The 17,566-nt window shown below is 45.1% G+C and overlaps 1 protein-coding gene across 2 annotated transcripts in view; it reads left to right on the forward strand.

The window, feature by feature from the left end:
- EGFLAM (EGF like, fibronectin type III and laminin G domains) overlaps window positions 1–17,566 on the forward strand; it is a 475,563-nt gene that overhangs the window by 352,868 nt on the left and 105,129 nt on the right. For both annotated transcript variants that reach the window (XM_030193055.1, XM_030193056.1), the window contains 2 exons: window positions 6,126–6,369; window positions 17,241–17,352. In XM_030193055.1, the coding sequence (XP_030048915.1) occupies window positions 6,126–6,369; window positions 17,241–17,352 (356 nt within the window). The remainder of the gene's footprint in view (window positions 1–6,125; window positions 6,370–17,240; window positions 17,353–17,566) is intronic.

Here is a 17,566-nt window from a genome sequence, read left to right on the forward strand (position 1 = left end):
CCAGCCCCTGTGTTTGACAGGTTTGGGCTTCTGACAGCCTAGACCTGTCAAACAAGTGCAGGAGGACTGTGCTGAGTGCATGCTTGGCACAATTCACCTGCACTTCTACCCCATGATCAGAGATAATTGCGCTGCTTAAATTTGCATGTATTATCTCTGATCATCCGTGCGGTAAAGCCCCGCGCTGTTCCAGCGCTATTTTTAGAGCGCTGTTTGGAACAGCGCGGGGCTTTGATCATCTGCCTGTCAGTATTGTGCTGGTGCTTAATGTGGACTGGTTATTGTGTACAGTACTATTAAAAGCTACATAAGTACCAAAGGTCCATCGAGCTCAGCATCCAATCCAGGTCACAAATACCCGGCAAGATTCCCAAAAATGTACAAGACATTTTATACTGCTTATCCCAGAAATAGTGGATTTTCCCCGTCCATTTAATAACGGTCTATGGACTTTTCCTTTAGGAAGCCGTCCAAACCTTTTTAAAACTCTGCTAAGCTAACCGCCTTTACCACATTCTCTGGCAATGAATTCCAGAGTTTAATTACATGTTGAGTGAAGAAAATGTTTCTCCGATTCGTTTTAAATTTACTACATTGTAGCTTCATCGCATGCCCCCTAGTCCTAGTAGTTTTGGAAAGCATGAACAGATGCTTCACAGCTACCCGTTCAACTCCACTCATTATTTGATAGACCTCTATCATATCTCCCCTCAGCCACATTTTCTCCAAGCTGAAGAGCCCTAGCTATGGAAGATTTGTTACTTAAGGCTGCCAATTTTGGGTGGGCCTGAACCCAAAGTGGGTGGGCACAAAATTTTCTCTCTACCCCCCTCCCCCAGCAAAATGTAGTCACACTCAGATACATTTGTCACACAGGGTAAAGTGCTGCTTTTCAGTGCATCATATTTCAGACAATTTATTTAATAGCCTAACATCCTTTTCAGTGAGCTTTCAGAGGCCAAAACCTCCTGCCTCAGGTCAGTATAATGCTGTTACGGTATCCTCTCCTGACCTAAGTAAGGAAGTATTGGTCTCTGAAACTTTATTAACACCATATTACTTTATCCTAAATTAAAAAATACAATTATTTTCTTTACCTTTGTTGTATGGCCATTTACTTTTTCTCATTGTGTTGCTCCCGGTCTCTAGATTCTGCTTTCCTTCGTTTTTGCTTAACTCTTCTGCCAGGGTTTCCTGGCCATTTGTCATTTTCTCTCCTTTTTCTTTGCTTTCTTCAATATTTTTCTGCCTCTCTCTCTCTGTCCAGATTTAATTCATTCTTACTATCCATTCTTTAATTTCCTTCATCTACTTATGGCTTTTCATCTTTTTCTCACCCTTGTTCTCCCCATGCCTCTTCCTCTTATTCTCCAGTCTTTCACTACTCTCCTTTTCCATCCAGCAGCTCTCTTCTTTCTCTCCCCATCCTTCCAGTGTCTCCCCTCTCTCTCCCCATCCTTCCAGTAGTCTCCCCTCTTTCTTTCTGCATCCTTCCATCCAGTGTCACCTCTTTCTCCCTACCCTTCCATCCAGCGTCTTCCCTCTTTCTCTCCCCATCCTTCCACCCATCTACCCTCTCTCCTGATCCTTCCATCTAATGTCTCTCTCTCCCTCCTTCTAACCAGTGTCTATCTCTCTACCCTTTTCTGTTCAGTGTCCCTTCTCTCTCCACATCCTTCCAGTCTCTCCCCTTTCTCTCTGCATCCTTTCATCCATCTCCCCTCTTTCTCTCCCCATACTTCCATCCAGTGTCTCTCTCCCTATCCATCCGTTTTCCCTCTTTCTCTGCCATCCTTCTGTCCGTTTTCCCTCTTTCTATGCCATCCTTCTGTCTGTTTTCCCTCTTTCTCTCCCCATTCTTCCGTCTGTTTTCCCTCTTTCTCTCCCCATCCTTCCGTTTTCCCTCTTTCTCTGCCATCCTTCCGTCTGTTTTCCCTCTTTCTCTAACATCCTTCCGTCTGTTTTCCCTCTTTCTCTCCCCATCCTTCCGTTTTCCCTCTTTCTCTGCCATCCTCCTGTTTTCCCTCTTTCTCTCCCCATCCTTCTGTTTTCCCTCTTTCTCCCCAGTCCCCATCCTGCCATCCGTTTTCCCTCTTTCTCTCCCCATCCTTCTGTTTTCCCTCTTTCTCCCCAGTCCCCATCCTGCCATCCGTTTTCCCTCTTTCTATCCCCATCCTTCCGTTTTCCTTCTTTCTCCCCAGTCCCCATCCTGCCATCCGTTTTCCCTCTTTCTCTCCCCATCCTTCCGTTTTCCCTCTTTCTCCCCAGTCCCCATCCTGCCATCCGTTTTCCCTCTCCCAATTCAGGCCCACCCGATTCAGGCCCGCCAGCCCCAGCTACAAAAAGAAGAAGCGCTCAGCTGATTGAGCTGAGCGCCGCCACCAACGCTAAAGACGAGAAAAAATGTTTTTAAAAAAAAGCGCGGCGCCGCAGGCAGCCTTGAAGCATTGGCTGCTGGCTCTGCAGGCTCCTCCCGTCTCTTACGTCACTGCCCCTGCTTCGCTCCAGGGGCAGTGACATAAGAGACGGGAGGAGCCTGCAGAGCCAGCAGCCAATGCTTCGAGGCTGCCTACGGTGCCGCACTTTTTTTTTTTTTTTACATTTTTTCTCGTTGTTAACGTTGGCGGCGGCGCTCAGCTCAGTCAGCTGAGCGCTTCTTCTTTTTGTAGCGCCGGCCCTGCTGCTCAACAGGAAAAGCAGCAGTGGCCGGCAATGGGAGCAATGGGAGTGGGCGGGCCAGAGCTGAAATTGGGTGGGCCTGGGCCCACCCAGGCCCACCCATAGCTACGCCCCTGTATTATAGTGCTTATTTTAAAAGGTCTATTCATGATTTAAATGTTTTTCATTGTGACATAAATGTCATCCTATGAAAAACATCAGTAACTCAATTTTGGGAAGCCAGGATTCAGAAGTCTAAATTGCCAGTTCATCCATCTAGCATGTAGGTGTGGTTTGGGCAGGATTAGGATGGGACTAAAGTGGATGCACACAAAGACAAGTATTCCCCATTTCAGAAGAGAAGTGCATGTCTATTGCCCCCGAGATCAACTTCAGGAGTTAGACCTACTGTACTCCCAGGGATGTCTAAGGTCCACAAAACTCTGTACTAGTTGTCATTACTGCTGAAAGTGCAGGTGTCGGTACAGGCAACCGTGCTACCTGCAGTCCAGCAATGCGGGAACAGCCACAAAATGTAGTATCACCAACATACCTGCCCCCAAAAACATCTGCAGCCATCCCCAACTCTTCTGATTGGATGAGTAGAGGTAGAGGTCTTCCATCCCCCAGTCACTAAAGCCCCCACCCCAATCACAAAAGTATAGGCCTTCCACACCAACTCCCTCAATCTCATATGTAAAGGACACTACTCCCCTGATCACAAAAGTGCAAGCCCTCCCACTCTGCTGATAACAGCAGCAGAACTCCCCCCCCCCCCAATCCCACAAACCCTCCAACCATCCCCATGACTCACCTAGGATCCATTCCTGGTGGTGGAGTGGAACAAAACAGGAGCAGTCCCCTTCACGTATACCCTGTTTGGTTCCAGGTATCAAAATTACAGCTCTGACCCCTATCATACTTTTGCAGTACTACCATTAGGGGTCAACCTTCCGTATAAATTGTCCTTATATGGCTGCTTGCCCCTAATGGTTATTCTACAAGATTACCAATATTGGTCACCGGTTCCATTTTGAACCCGATGCTGACAGATGCAAGAGTGACTGGGGATCACTGCTGCACCATACCTATGAGACCCCAGGGATTTTGCAAGACCGGCCTGGGTGGAAGGAAGCTACAGGAGGGTGAGAAGGCATTGCAAAGTGGATATGTGCTGAGAGGAGCACTTCAGGACAGAGGGTATGTGATGGGGGCATCGGAAGGAACAGGTCTGGCCCAGGAGCATCAGACTGAGGCTTAGTGCCACAACACTCCTGGGCAGTATAAATAAAATTGCTTGGAGTTTGATCACAAACAGCTTAATTCATGTACTGCAAGAGTGACTAAACTGCAGTACTGATATGCCACAGGTTAACCCACTCCTGCAGTAAATTAAGGTGTGATAAAAGCCTTTTACCACACCTTAATACCTCCCCCTCCATGTGATCTTATCAAGCAAATTTTGTATAGAACATTGAGAGGGAAATTTACACATCCAAGTCAGGACATTGGGAACTCCCAAACTATTGTATAAGAGGCTCTGCCAAACATAGAGCCTCTTGTGAAATTAAAGTACAGGACTGTATGTCAAGTTTCTCTGCATACAGAAGAAACAGCGTATACAGGAAATAAAACTATAGAAATCCACACCCCCATAGACTTGGAAGAAGCGCCAGAATTGGTACATGGTGGGACTCGCCATACACCAAGCCAGTTCTACCAATACCACCCTTTTGTAAAAGGCCTCTTGATGCAGTATCCCAAAGCTGGTTAAATGCTGAATATCACACTTAGGGGTCTTTTTACAAAGCCACAGTAGAAAGTGGCCTGTGGTACTATGGGCGTGTCATTTAGGTGCATGCTGGGCTATTTTTTATAACTCCTGGGAAAAAAGCTATGTTTTAATGTGCCAGGAAATGTGCTTGCACTAATATTAAAACTAGCGCGTGCGCGTATTTACGGCCTGTGCTCTTACCGCCACCCATTGACCTAGCATTAATGGCTCACACTCTACCCACGTGGTAATCATGCAGTGCATGCCAACATGGGTTCACTGCCGGTTATCGTCAGGAACGCCCCCCCACAGTAGAAAATAGAAAATTATTTTCTACCATGAAATTCAGCGCATGCCAGTCACAGAATTACTGCTGGGCACATGTGATACCCCAGTAGTAGTGCCAATTGGGCGTGTTAGCCCTTCAATGCCTTTGTAAAAGGCCTCTTAACCGGCTATTCAGTAGCCAGTTCTGCAAACCTGGAAATTCAATGCTAGTGTCCAGACATGGCCCAGCATTGAACTTTGGGTTTAACACCAGCAGCGAACTGGTTACTGAATATTGGGCTCCAGACACCTTTTAAATAGATATGCAGGTGCCAGTCAATATTCAGCCGGGGCCTGCATAACTGTCTTGTGCAGATTCCGCTAAATATCGGCCAGGGCCTGCAAAAGTTCTGGCAGCTAGCAGCAGGACAATTAGCCCCAGATATTCAGTGCTGGGGTTCACACATAGTATATCTGGGACATATTTAGATGGCCACAGTCAGCGTTTAAAAAGAACACTGACTGCCGCCAGCTGAATATTACCCCCCATATATTATTTGGCTCGTCTACTTCTTTTTGGTACCTCCACTGTGTTTTTATGGTTCCAAAATTGTACTTGATCCTTTCTCTTTTGCTTTGTTTAGATTTTTGTGTGCCATCGGTGTTTGTCTTCATTTCTAATTCTGCTTCAGATGTTATATAATTCTGGAGTATTATCCAAATCCAGTGTATTGAAGGTGTTTTATATGGATATTATTTGATAAGAGTGCTTCCGTGTCACTATCCTTGAATGATCCTCAGTCTACAGCACTTTACAACCCTCCCCCCACCCCACAGTACCAAGTTGGCAATTTTCTGTATGCCACATTTCCAAACCACCATAGGCCCCACTTTTAGAAGACAACACTAATATAGATACTTATAAGGATCAGTTCTATATCTTCTCTGTCTTTCTCAAATAAACAAATACTACATCCCCATGTGTTTGTATATGTTTGTCTATCTGTTTGTCTGTCTATCTCTCTTTCACACACATACCTCCACATCTATATTTATATGGGTTTATTCATACTTGAGAAGGTATGAAATGTATTATATAATGGGGTGTTTGGTTGTGTTATTATGATTAAATATAATTTGCAAATTTTTATAGTATTATAATGCATTGATTTATTGAACTATGCATGCAAAAGGAAAGTTATTTCTTAGATATGTAAATACTGGATGATGTGCGACAGTATGTGGTATTTTTTTTTTTGCTTCATTATATAATTTAATTAATGTTATTATGTCTTACTGTGTTTTACTGGTTTCATCTGTAAACCACTTTTTGGGTCCTGTTTTGTAGAGAAAGGTGCTATACAAGCCTAAAGAGAAGTATAAATAAGTGTGTTATAATTACTATATGTATGTTTTGTATGTTCAGCTTTTGTCCTGGCCATTCCTCAGTTTAATGAATCTTTGAAGTCATTTGCTGCCACACCTTGGCCATTTGAGTCTCAGCACTACCTTTCTTTCATGAAGTTTGAAATGACATTTCGTCCAGCATCAGAGAATGGAATCATTTTGTACAGCTATGACACAGAGAGCAAAGATTTCATATCCCTTACCATGGTGGACAGCTACTTGGAATTCAGATTTGACTGTGGATCAGGAACAGCTATAATTAGGTAAACATGGTTTTTTTGTTCAACATTTTATTAAGTCATTTAAGCCCCCTTTTATCAAGCTACTACTACTACTACTACTACTTACCATTTCTATAGCGCTACTAGGGTTACGCAGCGCTGTACAAGTTAAAACATGGGGAAGGACAGTCCCTGCTCAAGAGAGCTTACAATCTAAAGGTAACAAACTATGTAGTCAGTGTAGTCAGTGTATTATGAATGGGGAAGGTGGTTAGGCGCCAAAAGCAAGGGAGAAGAGATGGGTTTTGAGTAAGGACTTAAAGATGGGCAGGGAGGGCGCATGGCGTATGGGCTCGGGGAGTCTGTTCCAGGCATAAGGTGATGCGAGGCAGAAGGGACGGAGTCTGGAGTTAGCGGTGGTGGAGAAGGGTACAGATAGGAGTGATTTGTCCTGAGAGCGGAGGGGGAGAGGAGGGTAGAGAGGTAATGGGGGGCTGCAGATTGAGTGCATTTGAAGGTCGTTAGGAGAAGCTTGAACTGAATACGGTAGTGAATCGGGAGCCAGTGAAGCGACTTGAGGAGAGGGGTGATATGAGAGTATCGGTTCACGCGGTAGATAAGACGTGCAGCGGAATTTTGGACAGATTGAAGGGGGGATAGGTGGCTAAGCGGGAGACCAGCAAGGAGAAGGTTGCAATAGTCAAGACGAGAGGTAACGAGTGAGTGGACGAGGGTTTGGGTGGTCTGTTCAGAGAGGAATGGGCGGATTTTGCTAATATTATAGAGGAAGAATCGACAGGTCTTAGCTGTCTGCTGGATATGGGCAGAGAAGGAGAGGGAGGAGTCGAAAATGACTCCGAGATTGCGGGCTGACGAGATGGGGAGGATGAGGGTGTTGTCAACAGAGACAGAGAGTGGGGGAAGAGGAGAGGAGGGTTTGGGTGGGAAGACAAGGAGCTCAGTCTTTGCCATGTTCAGTTTCAGGTGACGGTTGGACATCCAGCTGTCGGTGCAGTAATGCCGACAATGCCGACAAAACCTATTCACTTTGAATGGGCTCTGTCGGCATTGAAAAGCGGCAGCCGCTAGTGTGGCTTGATAAAAGGGGGCCTTATTTTGATTAAACTGCTGCTACATTTCAGATAGGGTACTGGGTGTTTGTTTTGGTATGGAAACTTATTTGTATATATCTCTCTAACAGCAGAGGATGAAAAAAGGTAAGACAACAAAACTGACGTGGAGGGGCATAATCGAACGCGAACGCCTATCTCCATGGGCATCTATGTCCGAAAACGGGGACGTGAAGAGGCGGGACAGACTGTATTTTTGAAAAAATGGGCGTTTTTCAGCTGGGCGTTTGTTTGTTTTTTAGCGATAATGGAAACTAAAAACGCCCAGCTCAAAAACGTCCTAATCCGAGCCATTTAGTCATGGGAGAGGCCACGAGTTGTAGTACACTCGCCCCCCTGACATGCCAGGACACCAAATGGGCACCCTAGAGGTCAGTGCGGTGGACTTCAGACAACGCTCCCACATGCATAGCTCCCTTACCATGGGTGCTGAGCACCCAACCCCCCTCCCCCAAAACCCACTACCCACAAATGTACAACACTACCATAGCTCTTAGGGGTGAAGGGGGCACCTACATGTGGGTACAGTGGGGTTTGGAGGCCTCCCATTTACCAGCACAAGTGTTACAGGTAGGGGGAATGGGCCTGGGTCCACCTGGCTGAAGTGCACTGCGGTACCCACTAAAAGTGCTCCAGGGACCTGCATACACGCAGGCCTCTAGGACTTGTTGCTGCTATATAACATTGGCACACCAGTTGACACCTGAAGACTAATCTCTCCGAAAACATCCTTTATTGGAATAAGCACGCTTACAGTTAACTGCAGATCAGAGGTTGTGCCCCACTGGCAACGAGTCTCCCTGGTACTGAGATTAGCAGTAGGTCAGAGCTGGCAGAATGGTGTACAATGCCCTCTTTCAGCCACATTCAAGGTAAGAACTAAGTTCTGTAACGTGGCTAACTCGTGAAAGGGATCTAAAACTGGCTTACAAAAATGGCTACTACCTCATGGACTACCAGAAACAAAACAGGGCACACTCTGACCCAGTAAGCAGGGGGAAAAGCACTATGGAATTAGAGCCTACCAACTACCAACATCGTGAGCATTTGCCACAAGCTAGTGGCATCACGGAGTCCAATACCCTACACCCACCACAATGCATTGCTGATGTGACTCTGCAGTGCGCATAGCAGAAAAGGTGTCACACTCACCCGAGAGCCACATCAGAACCAGGGAAAGGCTGTCACAGGATAGAACACATTCTGCTGTCATGGAGGTGGGTACGGCATTTGAGGCTGGCATAGAGGCTGGAAAAAAGTTTTTAAAGTGGGGTTTTTTTGGTGGGAGGGGGTTAGTGACCACTGGGGGAGTCCGGGGAGGTCATCCCCGATTCCCTCCAGTGGTCATCTGGTCAGTTGGGGCACTTTTTTGGGACTTGTTCGTGAAAAAAAAAAGGGTCCACAAAAAGTGACCCAAAATCGCGGTAAAAACGCCTTTTTTTTCGATTATCAGCTAAAGACGCCCATCTCTCCTCGGCCGATAACCACGCCCCAGTTCCACCTTCACCACGCCCCCGTCAACTTTACCCGTTTCCGCGACGGATTGCAGTTGGAAACGCCCAAAATTGGCTTTCAATTATACCGATTTGGGCGCCCACGGGAGAAAGACGCCATCTCCCGATTTGGGTCGCAATATAGGTGTTTTTCTCTTTCGATTATAAGCAGGATTGTATCCTGCAGGAGGTCGAGCTTGTGGAGGTGGCAACTGGGAGATGTTCATTGCTAGTCTAGTGTAGTTAGACATAACTGGACAGACTGGGTGGTCAACTGGTCCAACCTTTACTATATTACCATCACTTGTAAATTTTGCATCTGACATCTTTGGGGTAGGCTGGTTCCAATCCCTTCCTGGTTTACTGGGTAAGTGGTTGTAGTTGAACAGGTGGTATAATGGACCAGCTGAATGTATAGCCTTCATTGCATAGGGCTGACAAGGGCCCTCTGTAACAGAATATTTTCTTGAGGAAAATAAGATGTATGAGCTATATTGTCCACTCCCAGGAAATTAATTCAAACTGAGAATAGTATTGGTGGCTCTTTTTATTGAAAGAGTCTTGAGGTATTTACAAAAATGTCCACAGCCACAGGTAATTCACAATAAGGGCAGTAAATCACATGTACACTGACTAAACAGCAGAGAACATGATAATGTGGAGGTCAACTCTCAGAACAGTAAGCTAAAATCCCTGCCACAGCTTTCTCTTTTTTCAATGTATTCTCCTTGCATAAGTACATCAAATATCACAAGTTTTCAGCTCACTCAGACTTATGTGAATTGTCATGTGAAACCCTTCTGAATGATATGAAAAAAAGAAAGCCATCTCTCATGAGATTGTCCTGTATCATCCTCCTAGTGGGCTTTGGTGCAAGTCAATATCTAGGAGATGGAAAATGGAAAAATAATTATTCATAGCTGAGAAAGTAAATGCATGGCAACACTAGTGCTATCTCTTTCATTCCCCTCTGAAATACCAACTCAACATGAGATCCTTAGACACCTAGGTGATCAGGAAGACCATCACAGAGAGCCTACCAGAATGGTGACAACCAAAGTGCAGCTGCTGAGAAAAAGAGCAGGCTGACTTCACCTCTGAGAAGCTCTGCTGCTACTGGATCCCATGTGAACAACACCAAGAGAGCAAGATTGTGGCCTTAAGGAATCCAAATATGTGTAGAGAAGAAACATTGATGGCTACAATGAAGAGCCTGAATCATCATGGTAATGAAGTCGGGATGATTACTTGAACCAGCATGAAGAGCAAGTGGGGAAAAGCATGGTTTATGAATGTCCTCTGAAGCCAAAGGTCATACTGTCTCGTATACCTTCATTGACTGCTGCTCCATATAACCAGGAGGCAAGCAAGGCAATAATTCTGAGAATGAGTTCCAGGCATTCCTGACAGTAGGGAGAAAAGCTGCACTGATCGAGTACTATAATGATATGGTGGAAGGGAAAGGAAAAAGTATGCAGGCTTGAAAGCTTTGCAAGGGATTTTGAGGGGGAAGAGGGAAAGAATGAGAGCATTTGGAAAGGTGCTGTAAGTGAAGGTAACTGGGCAAGGGGCCACAGGGGTAGAGAGAGCAGACATTGAGGATGGAAAAACAGGGCAGGGGAATGACACTTAGAAATGGATGTTGCGAGAAGTGTAGGAGGAGCTGAAGAGACAATGAGAGGAAGGAGAACAGCAGGGAAAATATGCAAGAAGAGAATATCATAGAATAGCACTTAGGAAAGAGTCTTAGGGGATAGCTGGGGGAAAGGACAAGAGGGAAGGTCTTCAGTAAGTAGCCGAGTGGGGGGAGGGGGGGCAAAGCAGGGCAAGGAACTTGGAAGTTGCTTATGCCTTTTTTCAACCACTGTTTAGAAGATACTTCCCTGTCTACAGAGGAATCACAATCTGAGCTGGGAAAAGAAGAATGCTGGAGCCAGAGGAAGAGGGTAAGAAATGGGAGAGAATTAAGGTGAAAAGGAGTCGTGGCAAGGATGGGTGACATAGGTGTGGGGAGAGGGTGTCTAAAGATTCATTTCTGGAAATAAGCTGGAGAGGGAGGAGGTTGAGAGTGCCAGGATCAAACTGTGATGGAAGAGGAAAGAGTGTTGTGTTTAAGGTATGAATGGAAGAGAAAGCTTGGCTTGGGAAGAGCAGGAGAGGAAATATAGAAGGATTGGGTTTGAAGAGTGAAAGCAGAGGGGGTAAAGGCTAGAAGGAGAAGGGGTGTGAAGGAGATAGAGAAATGGGTGAAAGGGTGATTAAGGATAGATAGCACATAAGGAGGAATGCACAGTCCTGAGTGATGAAAAGGGAAATGGGACTTGATATACCGCCTTTCTGTGGTTTTTGCAACTGCATTCAAAGTGGTTTATATAGGTTTACAGGTACTTATTTGTACCTGGGGCAATGGAGGATTAAGTGACTTGCCCAGAGTCACAAGGAGCTTCAGTGGGTTAGATCATAGAAGTGAGTGAGGAGGAAAATATCAGGAGAGTGAGTATGGGCAAGCAAGATGCAGCCTAAGTACATGTGGTGAGTGAGAGAAGGGGAAATGAACATGGGAAATGAATGGGTTGTTGGAATGAGGATATGGAGCAAGAGTGGAGGCCTAAAGAAGAGGAAGAGAACGAGGAAGAGAGAGAGAGTGAGTAAAGGGGTGAGAGATTTTGGCAGAGAGAAAAGAGATAGACAGCTCTGATGATGTGGATAATGTGAGGAGGAACCTAGCAAAGTTTGAAACATGGTCCAGAATTTGGCAGCTAACATTTAATGCTAAAAAATGCAGTCTCATGCATTTGTGCTACACAAACCAGAGGGAGTGGTACAGTTTAGGAGTGAAGTACTTATGTCCATGAAAAAGGAGCAGGTCTTGGGGTTGATCATTTGTGATGATCTTAAGATGGCCAAACAGATAAAAAAAAAAAAGGCAGCAGCAAAAGCTAGAAGGATGCTTGGGTGCATAAGGTGAGGAATGGTTAACAGGAAAAAGGAGGTGATAATGCTTCTATAAAAGCAGGGGCGTATCTGCGTGGGGCCTCAGGGGCCTGGGCCCCCGCAGATTTTGCCCTGGCCCCCCCTACCGCCATCAACCCTCCCCCGTGCCCGTTCTTACTTTTGCTGGCGGGGGACCCCAACCCCCGCCAGCCGAGGTCTGCTTCCACCTGCCGCTGCCTTCAAAACTTCTTCTTCAGCCGGCGGGGGACCCCAAACCCCCGCCAGCCGCCCCGCGCTGTTTAAAATTCATCTTCGGCCTCCGTGGCCGTGCTGCTGGGATAGGCGGCGCTGTTGAAATCCACTTCGGAGTCTGACGTCGCAGCACGTACAACGTACAACGACGTCAGACTCCGAAGTGGATTTCAACAGCGCCGCCTATCCCAGCAGCACGGCCACGGAGGCCGAAGATGAATTTTAAACAGCGCGGGGCGGCTGGCGGGGGTTTGGGGTCCCCCGCCGGCTGAAGAAGAAGGTTTGAAGGCAGCGGCAGGTGGAAGCAGACCTCGGCTGGCGGGGGTTGGGGTCCCCCGCCAGCAAAAGTAAGAACGGCAGCGGGGGAGGGTTGGCGGCGGGAGGGGGGTGGAGAGACTAAGTCATTGGTGGCGGTGGGGGCTCGGCGGCGGGGGGGGGGGGGCGGGGGGGGCGCTAAAATGTGCCCCCTCCCTCTGGCTCTGGCCCCCCCCTACCGCCGGAGTCCAGATACGCCCCTGTATAAAAGTCTTTGATGTGACCTCATTTAGGGGTCCTTGTACCAAGCTGTGGTAAAAAGGGCCCTGTGGTAGCAGCAGGGGCTTTTTTCCCCAATACCAGGGCCCTTTATACTGCAGCAGGTAAAAAGTCTCCCCGCCCCCCCCAAAAATGGCCATGCATTAAGATTACACTTACCACATGGCCATGCAAAAGGCCATTGAGGTGGGAAAAGAAGAATGCTGGAGCCAGAGGAAGAGGGTAAGAAATGGGAGAGAATTAAGGTGAAAAGGAGTCGTGGCAAGGATGCATTGAGGTGGCGGTAAGGGCTCTCATGGTAACCTGACAGTAACCAGGCAGCAAGTACTGCCAGGTTAGTGCCATGGTAAATATTCCAAAAATATTTTTTGGTGCACCGGAAATGGTGCATGCTCAAGCTGGAACTCCCACTGGTGGCTACGTTGGGCCGGCAGTAGTTCCAGGTTGCCGCGCAGCAAGCCCTTCATAAAAGGGCCCCTTAGAATATTGGGTACAGTTATGAAGACCACATCTTTATAAATTTATGAACAGGATAAGCTCGATCCAGAGAGCAACTGCTAAAATGGCCAGTGGTCTTTATCATAAAGAGTATAAGTGAGACTTAATCTCAATAAGTTAGGCAGAAGAGGAGAGATGATAGAGATGTTTAAATACCTCTGTGGCATAAATGCACAGGATGCAATTCTCTTTCAGTTGAAAGGAAGCTCTAGAATGAGGGGTCATAGGATGAAGGTGAAAGGAGACAGACTCAAGAAAAAATATGAGGAAATACTTCTTCATGGAAAGGTTGGTGGAGGTAGCTAAAATGAAGACTGTTATTTGAATCAAGAAAACTTGGGATAAGTACATAGGATCTGTAAGGGAGAGGAAGGGACAGTAGATGGTATGGATGAACAGACTGGATAGGCCACATGGTCTTTATCTGACTTAATTTTCTATTTTTCTATGTAATTGTGGAGCAATATAGGAGAAATGCAGAAAAGGGAGACTGTAGAGTTATTTTTAAAATCACAGGGTTATGTGAAGTAGGAAATGTGGAACAAACTATGGACTTGGTCTTTAGAATGGTGTGGAATTAATTCTGGTGGCAAGAGAGTGGGTCCAAAAGTACAAAAGCAAAGACAGCACAAAAAAAGCACAAAAGGGTCTTAAGGACTGGAACAATCAAGAAATCTTTAATAAATAGACCCAACACAAGCCCTGCGTCAGGGGTCAAATATATCATAAGCATGACATATCTCCAAACAAAAATGCAGAAGTACAGCCAATAAAACTTGAAAACGCGTCTTAAAGCATTGCATCAAACAACACTATGAGCATTAGTGAATACTGCCAAAAGTTTTAATCTCATTTTGATTGTTCCTTGGTCTGTGTTTGAGGTGCCTGGATCCATTTCCCACTCCTGTTTTCCTGCTATGTGCTTCCCCGTGGGATTCTGATGATATTCCACATCTTTGGTTTGTCTGCATATCCCCTTCCTCCACCCATCAGGACCCAACTTTGTAACTAAAATTATTCCCCATGGAATAGAAATGCACATCCACTTGTGGGACAGCATTTACAGTGTTTTCACAGTGAAACGCCCCCTTTACGTTGGTTGCCTGGGTCCATGGTCTGAGCGGGCAGAGAGCTTCTCAACAGGCAGACTCCTTCAGACTCTTTACCTCACAGTTGATGCTCGGTGCCTCCACCTGAGAAAAAGAAATGGTTAGTGGGTTTGGAGACCCTATTCTCCTCAGAAACTCAGTCTTGAGCTCAAGCCCCCTGTGGGATGTAAGCTGGCAGATAGTTTAACCAGCCCCAATGAGCAATTAACCTCCAAGGTGCTGTCCAAAATTAACTCACTCCACAGTCCGGTAGTTTATATGAAAATAACTGAAACTTTTATTAACCTCTACAACCAGCAGTTCAGTCTGTTCAAACCATAGAAATTGATAACAGTCCACCATAAGCTTGACTTAATTTTTGATGAAGTATTTACAGAAATGTTGATCCAAAATAGGTACACTTTATACAACACCTCTCCATGTCCTTCTCTTCAGCGATAATCAACCCCAAACGGACTTATGCTCCTTTTTCATACGGGCCCTGGTCACCAGTGTCCCGACCCCTCTACTGCTGTTACCATATCCTCCAGCAACAAGTTCCAGAGTTTAACTATTCGCTGAGTGAAAAAATATTTCCTCGTTTTTGTTTTAAAAGTATTTCCATGGAACTTCATTAGGTGTCTCCTAGTCTTAATACTTTTTGAAAGAGTAAAAAATCAATTCACTTCTGCACCACTCAGGATTTTGAGGACCTCAATCACATCTTCCCTCAGCCATCTCTTTTCCAAGCTGAAGAGCCCTAACCTCTGTAGCCTTTCATTCCATCTCCTTTATCATTTTGGTCGCTCTTCTTTGAACCTTTTTTTAATTCTGCTATCTTTTTTGAGATACTCAAGGTGAGGTCGCACCGTGAAGCAATACAGAGTCAATATAGTATTCTTGGACTTATTTACTATCCCTTTCCTAATAATTTCTAACATCCTATTTGCGTTTTTGGCTGCCGCCGCCACGCATTGAGCGGAAGATTTCAGTGTATTGTCTACAATGACACCTAGATCTTTTTTGGGGGGGTGCTGACTCCCAAGAGTGTACCCTAGCAGGTAACTATGATTTGGATTATTCTTCCTAATGTACATAACTTTGCATTTGTCCACATTAAATTTCATCAGCCATTTGGATGCCCAGTCTTCCAAACTTCCTAAGGTCTTCCTGAAATTTTTCATAGTCCATATGTTTTAACACTGTGAATGGTTGTTAAAACAATCTCACTTGTCATTCCAATTTCCAGATCATTTATAAATTTGTTAGATAGTACTGGTCCTAGCACAGATCCTTGCTAAGCTAAGGGCTAAGGAGAAAGAAAGAAAGAAAGAAAGAAAGAAAGAAAGAAAGAAAGAAAGAAAGAAAGAAAGAAAGAAAGAAAGAAAGAAAGAAAGAAAGAAAGAAACTCTCTGCAGGGTATGTACGCAGTCCAGGTGGTGTCCACTGTGAGGTTATAGGAATGTTATTGGGGTCTTTTACTTAAGATTAGCATATATTATCTTCCACAAAACCCATTCTTATAGGCCCTACTGTAGATAACATGTGCTAATCTTTAGTAAAAGACCCCCTTGGTTCTCCTAAACTTTTTCATGAGCTCTCTAAAGTAGATGAATTTTTAACTTGAGGAGAGAGACTTCTAAGCCATATGGTTTCTTATGTGCTCTGTGCTGGCAGCAACCATTTCAAAGTTCTGCTTGGATAGAACCCCTTCCTGAGCTGACTGATTCCAAATCCAGTTCACTCCCTTCTTCCAGACACTGGATGGATCTGTACAAGTTACTTCTAGTTAGTGGTAGAGAATTTTCCTTTGGAAGTCCTTCTGTGACTGTTCTTGCTTTCAGGCAGAGTGTAGCTCAATTCTGATCTCAGTGGAGACTTTGAGCTTCTTTTACAAAGTTATGCTTGTGATTCCTGCACAGCAAATGAGAGAAAGCCCATTCAATTCCTCTTATTTGCTGCACGGGAATCACTAGTGCGGCTTTGTAAAAGAAGCCCTTTGTTTGCAAGAAAATCAAATACCTTTTTTTTTTTCCTTTCTGTTGAATTCTATGGCAATTCATTTCCTCTTTCCAAAGTGGAAATCTTCTTGCTGGCTGAGTCCTAGGGAATCAGGAGCTTCTGCTGTGGATTACTGAAGTCCAGCTTGCCCACACAACTGGTAAGTGCTTTTGCTCTCTCTGTAGCTGCAGCATCAGAGGTATCTACCAGCCTGTGGAAGTTAACTTTGTCACTGCTGGCAGGAGCAGAGAGTCCAGAAACGTCTTGTGAGTTTCCCTGGCATGGTCTAAATCAGTGTTTCCCAAGTTGAGTACTCCTTGCCAGATTGATTTTGATACACTACCTCCATTGTATGCAAATCTTGTTAATGCATATTCATTGTGAATATCCTGAAAACCCAATTGGCAAGGGGTACTCCAGACTGACTTGGGAAACACTTGTCTAAATCAGGAGTGGGTAATCTCAGTTCTTGAGGGCTGCAACTCAGTTGGGTTTTCAGGATTCCCCCAATGAATATGTATGAGATCTATCTACTTGCAGTGCCTCTATTGTATGTAAATAGATCTCATGCATATTCATTGGGGAAATCCTGAAAACCCAACTGGTTTGCAGCCATGGAGGTTTGAGGTTGCCCAACCCTGGTCTAAATTAATCCAGTCTAGGTTTTGCTTTAACTACGTGAAAGTTTGGCAAGAGTCCCACAGCAAACAACACTAATTCTGTTTCTTGTTTTACTCCACCAAGGGAAAGTAAAGTCCAGAACTTGCTAAGGTTAATGCTCAATTTTGTTACAAACTCGGGGGGATTGGAACCTCTTTTTAGTGAGGCACTCACAGTCACAAATAATGTGTGTTCATTAAATTCAAACAGCAGTCTCCTCTGAGTAGCAGAAGAACCGTATAGGAAATTTGCTTAGCGAAAATTTTGAAAGGACTTTGTAGAGCAGTTTAGGGATATAAATAATCAATCCTTATTCTTTATAGGAGTGAAGAAAGTATTACCTTAGGTCAGTGGCACAAATTATATGTGTCTCGCACTGCAAAGAATGGAATCCTACAGGTAGACAGCCAAAAGCCAGCGGAGGGTATGGCTGAGGTGAGACTTCATTCATTCATTTAACAAATTTATATCTATTGTAATTCTGTTTATCATTTCTATTTCAGGGATATACTGTCCCTTGTTAAATTAATTTTATGAAAATAGCAACATAGTAATATAGTAAATGATGATGTCAGATAAAGGCCAGCATGGCCCATCCAGTCTGCCCAGAAAAGTGACTAGATTTGTATCTGCTGCTCCACACCAGGTT

This window comes from Microcaecilia unicolor, chromosome 2 (genome assembly GCF_901765095.1).
Source record: "Microcaecilia unicolor chromosome 2, aMicUni1.1, whole genome shotgun sequence".
In the NCBI taxonomy this organism is placed as follows: Eukaryota; Metazoa; Chordata; class Amphibia; order Gymnophiona; family Siphonopidae; genus Microcaecilia; species Microcaecilia unicolor.